At 39.8% G+C, this 19,139-nt stretch overlaps 1 protein-coding gene across 2 annotated transcripts; it reads right to left on the bottom strand.

The window, feature by feature from the left end:
• Nucleotides 1-1,042: 1,042 nt before the first annotated feature.
• Nucleotides 1,043-18,999, bottom strand: LOC141808793 (high-affinity choline transporter 1-like). Of its 2 annotated transcripts, none has more exons than XM_074695505.1 (9): nt 18,609-18,999; nt 17,097-17,347; nt 16,620-16,733; nt 16,113-16,268; nt 15,835-15,983; nt 15,466-15,609; nt 15,178-15,331; nt 9,887-10,104; nt 1,043-7,632 (listed from the first exon to the last, which is right to left on the bottom strand). In XM_074695505.1, the coding sequence occupies exons 2-9, from the start codon at nt 17,272-17,274 to the stop codon at nt 6,979-6,981; spliced, it is 1,767 nt and encodes a 588-aa protein (XP_074551606.1). In that variant the 5' UTR covers nt 17,275-17,347; nt 18,609-18,999; the 3' UTR covers nt 1,043-6,978. The 2 variants fall into 2 exon arrangements, with proteins under 2 accessions (XP_074551606.1, XP_074551607.1); XM_074695506.1 differs by lacking the exon at nt 18,609-18,999 and adding an exon at nt 18,453-18,510.
• Between the last annotated feature and the right edge of the window lie 140 nt (nt 19,000-19,139).

The following is a 19,139-nucleotide window of genomic DNA, read 5'->3' as shown; positions in this document are numbered from 1 at the left end:
GGGTAACTTTCAGAACCCCAACCTGTTGTCCACAATTATGTCCAACTTCCCTGTTGTGACACTCTAAAGCTGGAACTCCAACTCAGAAAGTCAGATGAATTCACCAGCTCAAAATAGAATTCATGTTATGTGCTACTCTGGTAAACAGTAGTTGGGTGTTATGTTGTGTCCATTTGTAATGTTGGGAGTAGGCATTCAGACAATGAGCTAAAAGCTAGTTTGACAATAATAAATGAAAAAAAAATGTTCTGACCTGGAGTAAGCCAAATGTAAAAGCCTTTTAAACAGTAGGTGAATAGTTTCAATGTTGTTGATTATTTTTCTGCATAATGTTATTTTAATAAGCAGTTCAAACATCCCATCTGGGCCCCTGGATTCAACCCAGAGTAAGTCAACAACAAAACTACCAATTTCTGCCTCTGTTTTCATATCGACTGGTGAGACACTGAGCAGCCTCCACAATAATTTTTGACACTGTTTGTTATTTCTGCTTGAGAGGTTGAATTTAATACTTCGAGGATTTCCTTTTTTTTTCATCAGCCAGGGTCAGAATGCTGTAGTCATGCTGCGATCAAAGACGTCTCTCTCTCTCTCTCTCTCTCTCTCTCTCTCTCTCGCTCTCTCTCTCTCTCTCTCTCTGTGTGTGTAAAAAAAGAGATTGACAGCACTGACAGGTTTGGCAGTTATAAGATTCTGAGGTGGGCTTTTGATTGATGTGCCCAAACAGACTGCAACCCTTGATTAAACCCTCCACCAGTCAGTCAACCTACACACACACACACACACACACACACACACACACACACACACACACACACACACACACACACACACACACACACACACACACACACATACACACATACATGGACACGCTAAAAATAAAAATTAATGAAAGTTGTTTTGTAAAGAGAAAGATAAAACCTTTTAAACAGATCTCCGAGCTTTGAGAAGCAATCAAGTAAACATGTTTCTTACGTATTGAGAAAAAAAAAAACAGATAGTGACTGTGCTAAATGATATAATTTATTTAACTGACCTCACATTTTTACAACTATACTCTTATAGACACTGCATGGATAAACAGATAGCTGTATTTCCACTGTTTACAAACACCATTTTAGATTTTGCGTTTAAAATTAGACTCATTTGTTCTCTATGCTCTTTTATATACACATTTATCACACAAAAATACAGAATCATTACAATTTACAACATATAGCCACAGATGTGTCAGGATAAGAACTGACATATTTTTTTTTTTGTGTGCGTTCAGGTTTGAGAATGAACCAAAATTACAACACACTCATGATGACGCTAATTTGACAAAAAGAAACGTTTACAGTCACATTCAAGTCCAGTGAGGATGTCTGACACTTTGCACTGCGTCAGACCAGCAGTCACCTCATTTTGGTCGGAGCTCACTTCAACTTAGTGGCAAATAATACATCCCACAGCTATGTTTAGGAGAGGGGATATGTTAATCCAGATGGGGGTTCAGTTCTTAACCTTTTATTACACTAAGCCCTTTTTCCACCAAGCAGTCCGGTTTGGATCACTACAGTTCGGGTGTGATTGGTAAAGCCTGATCCTGTTTGGGTTTCCACAACCAACTGTGCCATTCTTGACAGGATGCCGATAGCTGCATCAGCTACGTGATGCCATAGCAGTGTGACACAGTGTTCCCTGCTAAGAAATCCAACGAAGAAGAAAAACAACATTAAACAAAAAGCAATAATGAAAGACATCTAGCGATTTGTCTTCTTTGTTATTAGCATGTGGCTCTTTGTTACAAAGAACAATCAAGTTTGATTCAGAGAAGGCTGTGTGCCACCAGGAGGAATACAGCAGCCGCTGTCACAGGATGTGACGGTTCTTTTGGCCAATCAAAAGACTGCAGTATTTTAGCTCCACCTTCTGAGCTTAGATTGGTATATGTCTGGGACAGTTTGGGGACCTTTCCTGGGATTACGCCTCAAATACACCAGATACGTCTTCAGTCTGACTCCTTTCCATTGTGTGTTGACTGTGTTCGTCAACTCACATCAGCTGCGTGGTCAGTCCAACAATCTGTATGACTGACAGACAGCTGGAGTCACAGACAGAGGAGTTCCTGCTCTTCCCACTCCATTGATAAGTCTCTTTTTATTCATGTTGGGCTGTAAAACCTCAAACCTGTTGACTCCTGGTCTGACTCCATTCATTATGTCAGTTTGACGTCGTAGTCAAGATAAATACGATCTTTTGACATGGTTTGTTCTTTCTTGAAAGTCACTGGGTGTTTTTAGGTAGCTTCTTGTCACCACTTCCTGTCCTGCTCAATCTTTCCTGATTTATGCGTCACATCTCTGCATCTGCCAAAAACAGACAGGCTGACTGCAACAGAACCAATCCTGTGTAAGTTGACGCATTGACTTGAATGGAAACCTTATTGATCTGTTGGCATGACAGAACGGACATTGACTGCAGACAGATCTGGTGTATTTCAGCTGTCAGTCAATGGAAGTGCCACAAATTGGGTACTGTACCAAAATGAACTGAACTGAACCGCTTGGTGGAAATGGGGCTGAAGTATCATCCATACCATCTGGACTTTTATTGTTATTTAAAAGAGTCAGAGATCATGACTGGAAAGCTTGTCTACTCTTCTTTCAGGAACTGTTTTAAATGATTCCTCTTGTCCACATGGTTGGAGAGTTACAGTGATAAGATCAGCTTGCATCATTTATTGCCTATGATTGGTACGTCATTATACGTGGATACCTATGCAGTACTGTAATACCCCTGACATTGCCATAAATCTTGCCTATGCTTCTTTAAGTAGCTGTCTGAGTTTTCTTGGCCGCCCAAATTGTTGAAGAGTTACACTAAGTTGAGTCCAACATACCAGTTGGCATCACCAATGACACCAACCACAGTGAATGGGTTCTGTACCTTGTGAAATTTAAGGCCATCTTACAACGTTAAGAGATAAGGATTGCGTATCAGTACATTTGTTTGCCTCCTGAAAGTCTTAAATGAAGATTGAATTTATTTGGACGATAGCTTCATTTCTTTCTTACCAAAGTTCGGACCAAAGTAAGGTCCATCAAGTAGCTTACTTTGGTCCGAACTGTCCACATTGTATAATATTCAGAATACCACAAACCTCATCCCTTAACTTTCTATTCATGTCACCACCTCTTACACGTGGTCCAAACCATCCATTAGCTGTGTCTGACCTTTGAATTAAGGCAAGTCAAAAAGACACAAACAACAGTTCTGAGAGCTCAACATGAACAAGTCAATCAAACAATAGCAACACTTAACATTACCATACACCACTGTATAAAGTGACCACTGCTCTGCAGTGTGTGCAACAGCAAGACCTATAAATGTGGGTAACATCTGGATACTTGAGTACTTGATGGCTAACATTTTAACTCTCCTCGCTGTACATACCACAGAGCGCAGAATAAAAAGCCTTTAAAACATAATTTCAAACCTCACTTCATCATTAATCATATGTCCTGAGGGCTAATCAACTGGGGACGTGATCAATACTGACCAGCACTGCTGACATGATGATGGGAGGAGCGATCCCTCCCTGTCTCTGCTAACCTGCTGTGGCTGGCCAATCAATTCAGGTTCAGGATGAGAAAACAAACCATTGTTCTCACTCGCATTATAACACATGTATATTCACAAAAATATAGCATGGAATATCCTCTGGAACGTCAGTTAAACGGACTTCATGGATCACTTGGAATTCATTAATGAAAAGCAAATCCAAGCTCGCTGTAGTGTTTCTAGATCTGAGTTTTCTTATACTTTACAGGTAACCTTTATGTTCCAAATGTGGGAAGAAAATGATCCTGTAATAGTAAGATGGAGTGTGCTTTCACAGAAGTCAGTGGTACTTTAATGTGGTCATACAGCTTTAAGAAAAGCTCATTAAGAGGAAGTATTACATATCAGATGTTTGACATAACTGAGGCTGTAAATTTGCACCGGTAACGTATAAAAATGAGAAGAAGCCAAGTGCTACCTTGAAGGCAAACGGGAACAATGACCTCTATAATTCATACTAGTTAAGATGAAATTTAGATGAAATATAAGATCTTGGAGTTTATTTTATTATTAACTAAAACATGTAGTCAATCTACAGTTTAAGGTGAGAGATGATGTTGGATGTTCATTCGAACCAGAAAGCTTAAATGATTAATTATTAATATATGAAAGATACTAATCAGCTCGGCTCTTCAAATTATTGTTCTGATTTTCATCTTAGAGACTAGAACTAAAATAAATATCAGACTTTTAGGCTGATCTTGATTGCAAATTGGCAGTTTTGTAACTGCAACATGGGAATAGCTTATCAAAACCTCATATGGAAAGCTGACAGAAAGTCACGTTCATGTGACTACAGTAGTGAAAAAGAAGGAGGCAGGAGGTAAAGGGAGCTCAGGGAGGGAGAACTAATCTCAATAGAGCTTGTAAAAACTATTTCTAGCTGTTTTGTTTTCATTTACTTTTACTTTTGATACTAAAAGATGCTCTGAAGAGGATTTGTTTTAATTGGACTGCCTCCCACCTTCTTCTTCTGAGTCTCATGCACACTGTCGTAAATGACTTTTAGAGAGGTGTGTGTTTTGGAATAAAATCGATATTGCATGGAAACAAATTTTCTCTGTTTAAGACAACTTTTTACTGGATTAAACGTGACAAGGTAAGGTATTTATCGGTACAGTTATGTAGCGCTACAGTTTAAAATGTGACATCAAGCAAAAGTTGTAGCAGCGTGCTTTATGTAGTGCTATCGGCAGCCCAGTGCTCCAATATGTCTGTAGGCTAACATGACAAAAAGTAAGCACTGTCAGTTTGTATGCAGTTTAGTAGCTGTCTGTATAACAAGGCAGAAATAAATAAACCTTTTCGTACCAGATCCTCATTGTTTCAGCCTGATTTTGTTGCCAGGTTGCTCTCACGTGTAACTCAAAAGATACCTGTTTTTATATTATTTTATTATTTTAAACACCACATTTGTTTTAGCTGAAGTCTGCTCCTCACGACGATAATGTAGCACTGTCGGCAGCCCTGTGCTCTAAGACATGTCTGTAATGTGTTACGTTAGTGAATCCTGGTTATGTCCTGCCAGTCATCTACCAATCAGAGCTAACGTAACCTCACTCTTTATTTTATTGATAGACTCTCAAGTTTGAACAGACCACTGTAGAATAACTGCTGCATGTGGGTTGGAATCAACATTAGCACAAACTGATTAGCTCCTGTGTTAGCCTTTAGCTCGTGCTCTATCTCTCTCCTGTTTATCTTTCTTCTGCTCTTCTGTCCTTTTTCTGTCTGACAGTTAGGCTCCAGTGTCCACCATCGCTACAATCACAGAAATTGTTTTCCTCCCTGTCCCAATCGGAAAGCTACAAAGTAGTCTTTCTAAATAACCTGAGACTTTTTGGAGCTACTCCAAGACTTTTCTCAAGTGATTTTTTTAATTGGGAGACTTTCACTTTAACGGGGGATATCAAGTATGGCTTTCAAATACTTAATACACGACCGTGTGACTATGAGGTTTGTGCAAACCACAACAATATCACATGGGACGCCAAAAAAGAGAATGCATTAGTTCCTCTTTTAAATATACGTGACCACTTTCTTTTGGACTCTTGTGTTCCTTAAGTTTTATAACTTTGAATATGGATTTTCACACCTGTTTCAGCTTGTGCCTCCTTTATGCCCCTTTTTAGATAATTGTAGCAATAACTCAAACTGAAATGTTACAAACTAAAAAAATGGTTGAGACTGGACATAAACTGGGCCTCTGCAACACCACCCAATGCCAGCGTTAAGGTCAAGGGTTTTAAATAAACACTTGGAGATTGCTATTGGCGAGTAGACAAGCAAGATGAGTGGACCACATAAATGATCAGAACAAAGATTTAAAAAATGTTAATATAAATTTCTCACATTGAAAATATTTTTTATGACAAATTCTTGAAATGTTATTGCTCTATTAATAAAATTGCTCTATGGAAATTAAAAAGTTAAAACTAAAAGTTTTAGGAGTATTCTCCCTGATAACATCTTTTAACTTACTGTGTGCGTGTGCACCACATACACACTGCTGTTTGGACACTTTGTTAAACATTGCTCTATTCTCATCACTAACAGCAACTAACCGTTGGTCCTTTGCTTTCTGTCAAGTTGTTTTCAAAATCACCCTCTACACAAGCAGTGCGTACCGATATGGTGGAAAATCAGTAAGTAGCAGGTACTTTTTTTTCAATCTGGCAATGTCTTTGCATATAAATAACTAAAATGCTAAGATGTACCCAGGGTTGGTTTTACATATTTAATTAAAATAAAGTTTTGTGAAAAAATCCATCAGATGTAATTCTGCTGTCCTGAAACTGAAAACCAGTGTAGTATACTATGAAATAGACCTGACAGAACAGTCATACTACATACTAGAGTCAAAGTCAGTAGGCAGTATGCAGTGCCTACTCCATACTACATTAACATGACGAATGTAGAGAGGGAATTTGAAAACAGCCTCAGTCTTTTGCATGATAGCCCACTGAACTCTGTAGCAGCACTTAAATTAAAGGAGGCTTGGAGTGGAAGTGCAAGACTTAAGGTCAAACCTAGAATTAAAAATAAATAAATAAATAAATAAATAAATAAATAAATAAATAAATAAATAAATAAATAAATACCCCCAAAACAACCCAGAGAGTTATGGTCAGCTGGACACAGATGATTGACAGTCAGCCTCCTGGTTCAAAGCATGGGATGTTAAAGGGAGTAGGCACCATGATATTTGCACAAAACAAACTTGTAGAGTCACTTTGAAGCCTCAACCGACTTCCACGGTTTTGGCTTCCAGTGCGGCAGTAGCAAGTATCCTGAATAATGTCGCTACCTTTTAGATTATTCCATTTTCTTTGAACTCCTTGGGTCCAGTTGTTCCTGTGCCTTTGCTGCCTAGTCTTCAATGTGATAAGAATCTGGACTTGAAGCCCCATCGTCACTGAGGATTTCATTGTTGGTGAAGGTCCCAGCGAGTGACGCACCCAAGTTCTGATTGACAGGCGCCATCTCGGCGAGATTGATGTTATCATGGTTGCCCACCAGAGTAGTTTTGTCCATGTTTTCCTTGCTGTGTTTGGCCACCACAGCATTCAGGAAGTCATACTTGTGTGACAGCATACCGCTTTCAAAGAGGTACTTCAGCAGGTATGAGAAAACTACATTTGCAAGGAAAGATGCCAACATCGAAACAGACTTGAATGGGAACCTCTGCTGGACAAAGTGCTCGACATCTCCGGTGAGGTGGTGGATCTTCTCCTGGATCACCCAACCAGGGAAGTAGATGAAGGGGGGAAGCTTGAGGTAGGGCTCCCCTCCCCCAATGCGCAGTAACAGACCAAAGACATAGCCAGCCACAGAGCCATAGGTGTTAGTCCCCTTGACGAATAAAACACTGAGGAGTTGTGGAAAGATGATGACGTAGACCAAGTCAGAGCTAAGGTACCAGAGGCCGTACACTGATCCTGTCAACAACGCCATAGCCGTAGCAAGAGCCCCGAATACAAATATTGTGAGGCGCATCACCCAAACAATCTCATTGTCTGAGGCCTGAAGGAGACAAAAACAAAACAATAGGAAGTAAAGATTAAAACAGAAAGTTTAGAAGATTAAGTTAACAAGTGGACGTATGAATGAGAGGAAACATCAGTTCAACTCAACTTTATCCCCATCCACCCAGGTACATCGTGTGCAACTGTACAAAACCAAACTGTAGTAAAGACTAAGGGCGAATCCCAGTTGTCACTCTTATGCCTTTCCCTTAACCCTTTGTCCACCCTTTCCCTTGGTCCTCTGTTTAAGGGACAACTACTCTACATTCCTACCCCTGGTCGCTTGCTGGCTGTGTCGTAGGCAGAGTGACTGTTTCTTCTCTTCCAAAGTGAACACATTTTGACAAAGTGATGATAAACTGATGTCAGATTGGGGCGACACATTCACAGCAAACAGACTTCACTATGGTGTACTCGTTACATGAGTGATGAGACAGCTTAGCTATCAAAAGCTAATGTTAAGTTAAGTATTCAGAAGCTATATTATGTAGCTTCTAAATACTGTAATGTTTGCTTATCGTAGCTTAGTGCTTTGTTTTATGGTGCAGTCTGCTGGGGAAATAGTTTAAAGCAGAAGGACAAGAGGCGACTGGAAAAACTGGTGAAGAGAGCTAGCTCTGTGGTTGGATCCAGTTTGGACTCACTGGAGGCTGTGGTGGAAAGGTATACACAGAAGAAAGTGGAGGCCATCATCCGTCACTCTGATCACCCACTTCACAACATCATAGTCCAGAGGATCAGCAGCAGGGGACGCCTTACCTCTGTGCGCTGCAGGACCGAGAGGTTCCGAAGATCATTCCTCCCTGCAGCCATCAGAGTGTACAATTCTCTGCTTGGAAGAGTGCCCAAACAACTTGAATTTCCCTCCGGGGATTAATAAAGTATGACTTATCTTATCTTATCTTATCTTATGTAGCTAATGCAGCTAATGCAGCTGCTGAATGCAGTTTAGCTGTATAATCATTCATGAAATGCAGTTCATTGTAGTTAAATCTGTTTGCTGCCTGTTGGGATGGGTACCGAAATAGGTACTTTTATAGGTACCGACCGAATTCTGTCAAAAGTACCAGGTACCGATTCACGTAAAACCAAAAGGGACCACATTTAGGTACCTAATCTTTGTAACTGTGAGGGAGTGGAAGAGTAGGTGATTTTCCATGCTGGACATGAACACAGCATTGCAAGGTTATATATTACAGAATAGTTATATTAAATTGAAAAATGAAATATTTTATTTTTAAACAAATTAATATTTTTTACCACATAAACACAAAGAAGTACCGAAAAGTGGTACCGTTGAGTACCGGGACCGATTGCCAGGTATCGGGCAACAGTACCGCATAGTTTCAAATGTGAAAGGTACCCATCCCTAGCTGCCAGCCTGTCATCCTGGTCTGATATCTTTGTAGATATTATTAACTGCAGCTGCCACTATAGCAGCATTAGCTAGAGCAGAATAAACAGTAATTTCAAAAACATGGATAATATCTTCGAGGAGTAGAAAGGATTGGATATCTGATTTTAAAAAATATCAATATCATGGAAAATTTGTCACACCCTTGGCTTCAAGTGAAGTCCCAGTTCGTCTTCATTTCATGGGCTGTGTAGGGGTAAGGGGTAGAAATGGGATTGGCCCCAAGAGTTGCTATAGCTCATGGCCCTTGTTTGGCAAAACCTCAATTTAAATGTGCTTGAATTTTAAATTTTGCTTAATGGGATTGAAAACAAAACAATGAATGGGAATGTTTTAACTTAAATTCAAAAGACACAAACATTGGAATGATAAGTGATATTAAGCTGTTAGATTCCAGGATAAAATGCTCTTTTGCTAACCCTACTTGTTAGAGAAATTCCAGGAACAACAGTGGCCTTAGAGGACTCAATGCTTTCAATTCCTCCATGACTGTTCTACTAAATGCCAACATGCTGTACTATTCAGTGTATGACCTCATGTTTGGTCATTAACCACTCCAGACTAAAAAGCTTTAAAGGATCACCTTCACACAGTTAATGTCTATAAAAAGTTTCCATCAAGTAGTTTTGAACTTATGGATGGACTGACCACCAAAACTGTAGACTAGCCCCATGTCTGGATAACGTTGATGCAATACCAGCCGAGGATTTCTCCCGGTCTCTAACACTGACTAATGTTTGGGAATTGGTTTTAAGTTATTGACTGTTTGGCTGATCTTTGCAAAAAATCTGTCTCAACTCATGCAGAATTATGTTTTCATTACTTGTGTCACTCTTACCGACTGCCGGAATGCTTCCATGTAAATATTCCGAGCAAACATGGAGCTCGCTGAGAGAATGGATGAGTCAGCTGATGACATGACAGCAGCTGACACTGCACCCAGACCAAAGAAGGAGATGTATGGCGGGCAGAGGTGCTGAAGCACTATGGGAAGGATCATGTCTGACTGATCCTTATCCTTTGGAGGGAGGGAGCCGTAAGTGGTCTGGTTCCAGTCTGAAAGACAAAATCAGGATGTTCTAGTTTTAAAAGTAAGAAATGTCCATGGCTTCAGAAGTATCATCTGTGAGATCATCTATATGCAAGTATGAAGACTGACCAAGCAAAAAGAGACAAGAATCAGCTATTTCACGAAACCAGAACAAACAAAATTCCACCTCTTCTATTATTCTTCCATACGCTTTTGTGGTTCACTAGAACTTCTTCAAATTTGTCACATTTTCACCATTCAAATTTTAAACTATTCAGCTTCTTCTGGACATGTGGCAATGACTCTTCTTATCTCTAACCCTTAACTTTTTTAATTTATTTATTCAGCTTTTTGTAACACATTTTCCCTTTGAAATGAATGGGAAACTACAGCTTTTCTGTCTTAAACTGCCTCAACTTTGATGATGCTGAAACTCCAGCATACTCCTGCTTACTGACTTCATTTTCACTCTAAAATGTTCACTGATTGTTCTACTGTTCATATATGATACAACTTTTAATAATCTTTTTCTGTTTTTGAGATTTCACTGTTTGAGCAACACAAACTTTTTAGTTTTTTCTCTAAATTGCCTGCTGGTCTTGGCTCTTATAATATTTTAACATTTATAAGGTACTGTTTCCCACTGTCTGTTCACTTCCCTTCCTCTTCTCCTCTTTCTTTCTTTTACTTCCCTCCTTTTTGGCAGTCCTTTTCCCTTCATCTTCCCTACTTTTTCACTTCTTGTTCATTCTTTCTTCCCTGCTTTTTCAGTGCTTTTTCTTCTTCTTCTTCTCCATTTCTTCTTCTTCCCTGCCTCTTTACCCCATTTTGACTCTTTCACTCACTCTTTAATTCTTTGCTTCTTTCAGTGATTTTTATTTAAAGCTTTCATTGCTTGCTTTGCATTAGCTTCTTCTTTCTTTCTTTCTTTCTTTCTTTCTTTCTTTCTTTCTTTCTTTCTTTCTTTCTTTCTTTCTTTCTTTTGTAACACGCTTTACATCATTAGCTTTGTTTAACTCCTTTCATTTGTTGGTTTTGGAATTTAAACACATTTGCTACAAGTAAATGCAACTTCTCTTGTTTCTTTTTGCCATCATCACACATTAATTTGGCTTTACTTGGTACACTGACAAATTCTTAACCAAATAAATTGGGTTCCTGGGCAACTTATTAAATGTTGAAGGATTGAAACTGTTTTTATTCCTAAACCTCCAGCTTCTCCAAAAGCTTAGTTGCTTGGTTGCTGGGAAACAAAAGAGCTAATCCTGTCTTTTAGAACAAGGAGAAGCAGCTGAAATCAAAGGGTTTGATTAACGGATATTGTTGAAACATTATTACTGCACATTAACAATGGCTCATACTATGTTTGTGCCTTACAGACCATTGGACCTGATCTGAAGTATGAGCCATAGTTAGAGGATATATTATGCAGTCTAATGACATTTTAATTATTCAATTGATTAATAATCACTTCGTTACAAATGGTTTATTCATAGATCAGACCATTTATTCTATTTGGACATGCTTACATTTGCTTAAATGCTAGAGTTGACATAGATTTAGATGTATTTCTAACAGAAACCCCAGAATATGTTCAAATCTGTAAAATAAAAACTGAGCTATTCTTATATAGCAGCCACGTGAGAACTGTAACAAGGTAAAATACAGAAAGAGAAAATGTAAGCTCTGCTGGTTTAAACAGCACAAGGAAATGTTAGAATCATAACATTTGATAAGAAGAAGTAAATAAGACTAATAGTAAATTAGACTAATTGAAACTCTGGTCTCACCCTGTTTCTATTCATCAGATAATGATCAACAAAGACAGGAGAAAACGACACAAGACAAAACAAAACATGAACTCCTGCACAAGTCATTCTCTTAATTTGACCATGGACACACAGATACACAGTGATTATATAAACTAAAGCTCCCACTCAAGGAATAAAGACTTTCACTTGTCATATTGGATAAAATTGTATGTGTACTCTGTAATTAAACACCAGCCGTTCTTCTCTTTCCCATTCAGCTGTACATTTGAACTCACATCTCTCCTTCTACTTTGAACTGTGTAACATCCTTCAAGCTTTCTGCCAGGTTTTTTTATCCTTTTATTCATCCTCAAAAATATAGACCCTGTCTCTCCTGGGTATTCTCAAGCAGTGGTTGATTGGCGCCGGTTACATGAAACAGCCTGAGCACAGATTAATTAGCCTCACTTCAGATGTAATATTCACTAAATGGGCATGGTCTGATGGCTCTCTCCCCACCGCCTGTCGTGACAGTATTCGTCTGATGTTGTTTACCCTCCAGATACTGTATGCATCTACATTTACACATCTGAAAAAAAAAAAAAAAAAAAAAAAGCTCTCGGGGTGTTAACGAGCCAGGAAGTCATTGTGTTCCCTTTTGATCCTAGGTTCCTGTTTGAATAAAGGATCAGGTTCCTGGAGGTTTTCTTTGCCCCTTCATGTTAGGTTTGTGGATTACTTGTGTGTTTGTGTGTGTGTGTGCACAGATTACTGTCTTATATGCTCATCTTTGATATAACCGCCACAATAAGACCAGCTGTGTTTAGACATTAGAGACATGAGCTGACACCAAAGTTGGGCCATTAAAAAAAAACAAGACTGAGAAGTTCAGATCTCCACAACTTCCAGTTACAGTAGCTTTAGTTCATTTCTCAGATCAGAATTGAAATTCTAAAATCCTCTTGTTTAATCTTCACATCATCGTGTCTCTTGTGCTCATCAAAAAGCAGTCTCTCATTTCTCTGAACAAGTTGCAAATGCTTTGGGACATCCATGCAAATTTTACAACTCTCTGCTGTTTCCTACATTATCAACCATTTATGTCATGTTGATCAAAATCGATTATCATTGGTCTCTGTTGAATAGTCTCATCCCACACAACATTTAATCATTAGTTCATCACATATGTCTTTACATGAAAAGGGTTTAACAAGTTATCATAATAAATCGAACATCTTTCCACACATTTCCATTGGACTTTTTTTTCTAAAACTGTCTGGATCGGTAAACTGCTCCCTGGTCAACCTTGACTTTCTCAAACAAATAGAAATGTGTGAAGCATCAGATCAACCAATGATCAACCAGTTTTCTTAAATAGCTCAAAGGTTCAGCTCATGAACCATCAAATGGTAAGACAGTGGCAATTTTCTGTAAAGGACAGTAAAGATCTATCACACCTGTGAACCATGATCTCAGTCATCAGCTTACAATGGCAGAGGTTGGTTGAAGAATGCGGTTGAAAGCTAGGAGGACAACGGTGTCCTCCTCAATCATTCAGACTTTTTGTGGACAAAGAAGATCTTTGTTGTGATGTGGATGAAAATTTGTGGCCCAGCATACAGGAACATAAGGAGGTGGAGGAAGACTGCACTGACCTGTAATTCCCACAGCACTGCTCGAACAGTTTTCCCTAAAGAGCCTGTTCTATGTTCACATTCCTATTTGTCTTTTTGTTTTCTTTTTTCTTTGTGCTATGCAGCGCCTTCTTCTCCTTTCTGTATCGCAATGATGTGGTCTGTCAATAAAACTGTCAGTAAAACAGGAAAAGTGCAAAAAAACAAGTTTTGCTCAGTCTCTTGTAATCGGGGGCGTAGCTACAATTAGGCAAACACAGGCAGTTGCCTGGGGCCCCAAGATTCCCAGGGGCCCCCAAAGCATCTCTTAAAAACTGATTTATGAAGTTCTCTTCAACTGAAAGCATTTCTTTTTTCTAAATCTGACTTCACATGCTTCATAATACATCAAAAGGCTTAATCTTTAATGATGGTTTTGGGTACTCCCCCTCCCTTCTTATTCAATGGGCTATTCCATGTTACAACACATCTGAAAATTTAATTCAGGAAGAAAGTGGTAAAAAACACCTTTTTCTCCATTTTTTTCTTATTTTCAACCAAGTCAGAAATAAAAACAAAGTTGCTCTGAGATCTGAGATAAACATATAAGACTTTTAGGATTTTAAGGACTTTATCTAGCCCAGGAAACAGGATCATTTTCTCAAATTCAAACTTTTTTAATTGGTGATAAACATTATTGTACAAAATCTCTTTTTTGGTTACATAACTCACTGGAGAGGGGGTCAAATAAAAATACATTAACTTTAAAATAATAGTACCACAAAGTATGGTAACTGTAAATATCACCTCTTTCAGTAGATATTTTTCCAGTTTTATGTTGTGCTTGATATTTACATATTTTTTCTTTACTAAATTATTTTTTTCAATATTTACCTATTGGAATGTTTTTCACTTCATACTTTCTTGTTTGTTACTGTTACTCTGTAAATTCCTCACTGTGGGACAAATAAGCTGTCAATTGACCATAAAAGATTTCAAATCCAGGACAAAGTGGACTAAATGATGTATTCACTTTTTTCAAAATCAAACTAAAGGACAGAACTTGAGGAAATGCATTTAGTTGTGTTAAGTTACCATGTACAAGATTAGCACTGTCTCATGCCTTGATTCTGGGAAAGAGACAGTGGACCCAGGGAAGGCCAGTCTAGCTCTGAGGAAGATGAGTTACAAGGACATGTAGGGCCCCATTGACTGGGTTTGCCCTGGGCCCCCAAACCACTAAATACGCCCCTGCTTGTAATCAATCTCCCACAGACACTAAGATGTAACTTACAGTTTACAAGAACTGTCATCAAAACTTTAGACATAGTTTACATCAGTATGTCCTTCAAGAGTAAACTGTTATACTGACAACATGACTCAGCACTATGACTGTCTTATACGCACACACTGACATGAGGACTTGTCATTCTGATGCACTGATGCATTTATTGACACATAGATATTTACTTTTGAGAGATGAACTAAGCATTTGAGAAAGAGACTGGCTTTTGCAGGTCATCCATGGTGTTTTTCTATTGTGATCTTAGTTTTTTGCAAATGGCAAGGATGACTTAAGAAATGTACCAAAGCAACTGATTAACTGATTAACACCTCATTTAGTAATTTTGAGACATCAATGTTGTGTGTGTGTGTGTGTGTGTGTGTGTGTGTGTGTGTGTGTGTGTGTGTGTGTGTGTGTGTGTGTGTGTGTGTGTGTGTGTGTGTTATTTACCAGTGGAGGCCCCTATAGCTCCTATGAGAACAGAGGGCACAGCCATCACCAAGCAGCCGAAGGCAGCAAGGAAGGAAAGGACCTGGGCGTAGGTAGCTGAAGAGGCAGAGAGAACTCGTTGAAAATAGACCTGCCAAGGAATTCCCCCCAAAATCTGGGAACAGAAACACGACAGACAGTACAGGAAATAAAACAAAGCTCAGCACTCAGGTTGACCAACACTTGAACAACACACCTCTACGTTTTATCAAGAGGTGTCTGCTTTCTGAGAAACAAACACCAGCCTACCAGCAAACAGAAGTTGTCTGCCCAGAGCCATTTGTCCTCGGGCTCAATCTTCCCTAGCCAGGGCGACTGGTACACCACTTCCTTGGCTGTGACGCTGATGTCTGTCACAGCAGGATTGGAGAGGGCAAAAGGCACACTGATCCACTGAATGAGAGGGAGAAACCAGAAGGTAGATGTCAGCAAAGAGGCCCAGTTTCCACTCTGCACCATTAAGATGTCTTAATGTAAAAAAGTTCAAAACACCTACGAACAATTCAATGCTCATTCTGTACTGAAAATACAATGGAGGTAATGTTTTTTCAATGATGTTTAATTTACCCTGTGGAACTTATTTATTATCACATCCATATTTCTAACAGTAAAACTCACCAAGCCCAAAAAGATACAGAAGAGCTGAACCACATCTGTGTATGCGACAGAGTAAAGTCCCCCAACAAGAGTGTAGAAGATCGCTATCAGAGCTGAGATCACCACTGACATGTTGATGTCTATGTCCACGATCACGCTCAGAGTGGCACCTGAGGGAAAACACGTCCAGACACAATCCCCACCAAGAGTTACAGGAGAAACAGTTCACCTGCTGCGACGGATCAGGTAATGAAATGAAGGTATGGTGATGTTAAGTGATACTGATGATGATTACTAACCCAGGGCTGATAAAATGGCTGCAGACCAGAAGATTTCCCCCATGAGAGCAGGGATGAAGAGCAGTCCCCCCATCCTTTTACCGTACAGCTGCTGGAAAGGATCCAGCATGGTGACGTATCCACGGGAACGCATGGGTTTGGCAAAGAAAAGGCCACCTGAGTGACGTCATCAGTGACAGAAAGATTTTTTTAGGGAATGTACAGCAAAAAATGCAGTATTAATTGATTAATAGATTACTACAACCCTCAAGAGCTTCCTTTCTGAAAGTCATCTGAGTCACAAAGGTGTTCATTCGTGAAAAGTTGTGTTTTCTACAACACTGCACCCAGCTACAGGCAGGTCTAGATTGATAAATAAATCCACTCTCCAGATGTCCAACTCGACGCGAAACTGACAAGGACCTCAAAACTACACGCAGCAGCTGTTTTATTGACACTGTTGATTTTTCTCGACAGCTAAAACAAACAGTCATGCTTCAAAATGAATCACATAAGGCCAGTTCTCACCTACTACCAGGCTCAGCGCGTAACCAAAGGGAGCCTGTGCCCAAGCCAAGCCGTAGTCTGGGAGGTAGACATACTCTGCTGTCCCGTTGATGTAGCCTCCACCTACCCAAGTAGCTGAAAAAAAGAAATAAGAAGGGTGACATTTATTTTATGCAGCACTAGTTTGGTTTGTGTCGTGATGTTTATTGATTTCATGAAAAAAAAAATTGTGATACCTGTCTATTTAGAACGGATCCTTTAGCTGAAGCCGTGATGTCTAACTTAAACCATTTATTGTGAGGGAAAACACCTCGTTACTCTATTTCTAAATTTGTAATCTCTAAAGAAATGTCGGTGTTTGTGATTGCAGGCGCAGTGTGCGTCAGTGATAAAGTTGGGGAATTGTCTTTTCCCCCTGTCTTCTTTTTTTGCACACCTTCTTTTAATCACGAACCAGGACCAAATGTGTAGAAGACACCTCGCAGTTATCCAACTCACCGGTCATCGTGAATCCACCAACAAACAACCCGATGTCCCTTCCTCCGACCATAATAGTCTCGCTCCGGTCTCCGCCATCACCGGCATTCTTGTTCTTCCACGCCGCCCAGATCCCCACGAACAAAATCAAAACATAAAAAAGCACTATAGCCACGAGACCCTCGGCGTGGATGGTCATCTTCCTTCGTCCGATTCCCCCCGCCGAGATCAAGTGCTGGTGCGCGCGGCGGTCAGGAATCTCATGGAGAGAACTTTAGGGTGAAAAGGAGAATAAATAAAAAAAATACATTTCTGGACTTTCATCATCTTACATTTGAGAAACAGTGTTTACAGAACCTGTCAAACTTCGGACAGACTGAAATTATATAATTTTATCCATGGCTTCCATGCGCATTTACGCAGAGCAGGATGAACCTGTAGCTGGATAAAGGTGAACTTTAAATTATCTTTGCAAACATTCTTTATTTGAGGCAATTGAGTCATCAAAGCCAAACAACTGATTTGTATTTATTGTATAGCGTTCACAAAGCAGAATTCTAACTGACTGTTTCCAGTTTCAAGTATTTCATAGTCCCACTGCCATTCCATGCGTCGATTTCTAAGAGAGGATTTATTTTCATTTCAAACCTTTGAAAAGACATTTTATATAAATTCCCCTTTAACAGAAAACCTTCCAGTTATGTTTCCGTGCTTGGTAATTACGCCCTTACATAGAGCACCTGCAACTAAAAGTCCTGCAAAGCAGCCTCTACAATGTCCCTTTCTGGCGATCTAACATCAAATATGACACAAAAGTTTCGCTTTTTCTCAATTGCTGTTCAACTAAAAAAGTCATTTACTGTTTGACATAGGACGGAGTTAGCGCTAACACGCGTGGCCATAACTTGCCATGACCAGCGGAAACACACATAAACGGCGAAGGGTTGGCGGGCACTCCATCATATGTCATGATAATCAGTCGTCAAGTGGTCCCATTACCTTCTTTCCAGTCTTTAAGTTATTTGGAGATGTTTTACGCACACACGGCCGATTGGTTATACAGTTTTGTCTGATTCTTGTGCCTGCGCATTCACACTATGACTAATTAATATTCATTATTTACTGTTTAAATGTGTTAAGACGACTCTACAACGCAATATTGTTTCAAGGTTTTGGACCGATGCGTTTTTTCCCAGTGAATCAGTCGCGCGTAAAAGTCCAGTGATGCGTCCCAATCATGACGCAGCATGGAAGAAGCGCAAACTATCAACTAAAGAAAGCCACAAAACTGATACATCATGTGTCATGAGTCAGAAACTTGCTGAGGTTCTGCATGAGATGTTTGGCATGAGATGTGCTGCATCACTGGAATCAAACCTGTAGGTTTCAGCTCCCCATCGCGCTGACACGGTGCTTCCAGGAGTCCAGTATTGAATTATCGATCTCTCTCTAAATCAACATCTGTCAATGTGGTCAAATGCGGTTACAGTCACTCAGTTTATAAAGGAGTAGGAGGATTTTATGTTATCTTACCTTTTTTCTTGTCGAAGAAAGAAACTAAATTACAAAAGCGAGGCCTTCAGGAGTCTGGAACCTTTACGGAAAACCTTGGGTAAAAAAATGTTTAAGAACCAAAAAGTAATCCTCTTGCACGATCCAGCACAATCTCGTGTGTTGTTTTAAGTCCCCTCTGCTTGTTAGAAAGAACGCAGAGAGGGAGAGGGAAAGAGCGAGGGAGGGAGGGGAGGAGGTGGGTGGAAGGGTGGAGATGAATGGGAGTGGTGGGTTTATTGGGTGCTGTCAGGGTGGGTAGATGGTGGATGAATGTCTTCCAGGGCAGGACGAAAATAGCATCTGATAGAGAGTGGCATGACGCACAACCTCTCCCGGAAAGCTTTCCAATATCATAATACGATATTGGCAATGAATAAAACCTTTACTCTGCCAGGTTACATTTCGGGCCTGATTTACGATCCTGCGCAGCTCTCCGGCCGCTCCGTGATGGAACCGTGGCAGACGCTGGCTGTGACGTCGGGTCCGAAGTCTTGTAAAGGACTAGTATCT

Source organism: Halichoeres trimaculatus, unplaced genomic scaffold (assembly GCF_033239565.1).
Source record: "Halichoeres trimaculatus isolate MK-OKI-2021-1 unplaced genomic scaffold, fHalTri1.1 fHalTri1_scaffold_19, whole genome shotgun sequence".
Classification (NCBI taxonomy): domain Eukaryota; kingdom Metazoa; phylum Chordata; class Actinopteri; order Labriformes; family Labridae; genus Halichoeres; species Halichoeres trimaculatus.
Note: the sequence above shows the minus strand (reverse complement) of the source record. Positions and strands in the feature narration are given on the sequence as shown.

Excerpts from the sequence above, each read along its gene's own strand:
- LOC141808793 (XM_074695505.1), bottom strand. The coding sequence starts at position 17,274 with ATGACCATCCACGCCGAGGGTCTCGTGGCTATAGTGCTTTTTTATGTT. Across the intron at positions 16,734-17,096 it reads TGGTGGATTCACGATGACCG|CTACTTGGGTAGGTGGAGGC; the intron begins GTGAGTTGGATA and ends TCTTTTTTTCAG. Across the intron at positions 15,984-16,112 it reads AGCCATTTTATCAGCCCTGG|GTGCCACTCTGAGCGTGATC; the intron begins GTTAGTAATCAT and ends GTTTTCCCTCAG.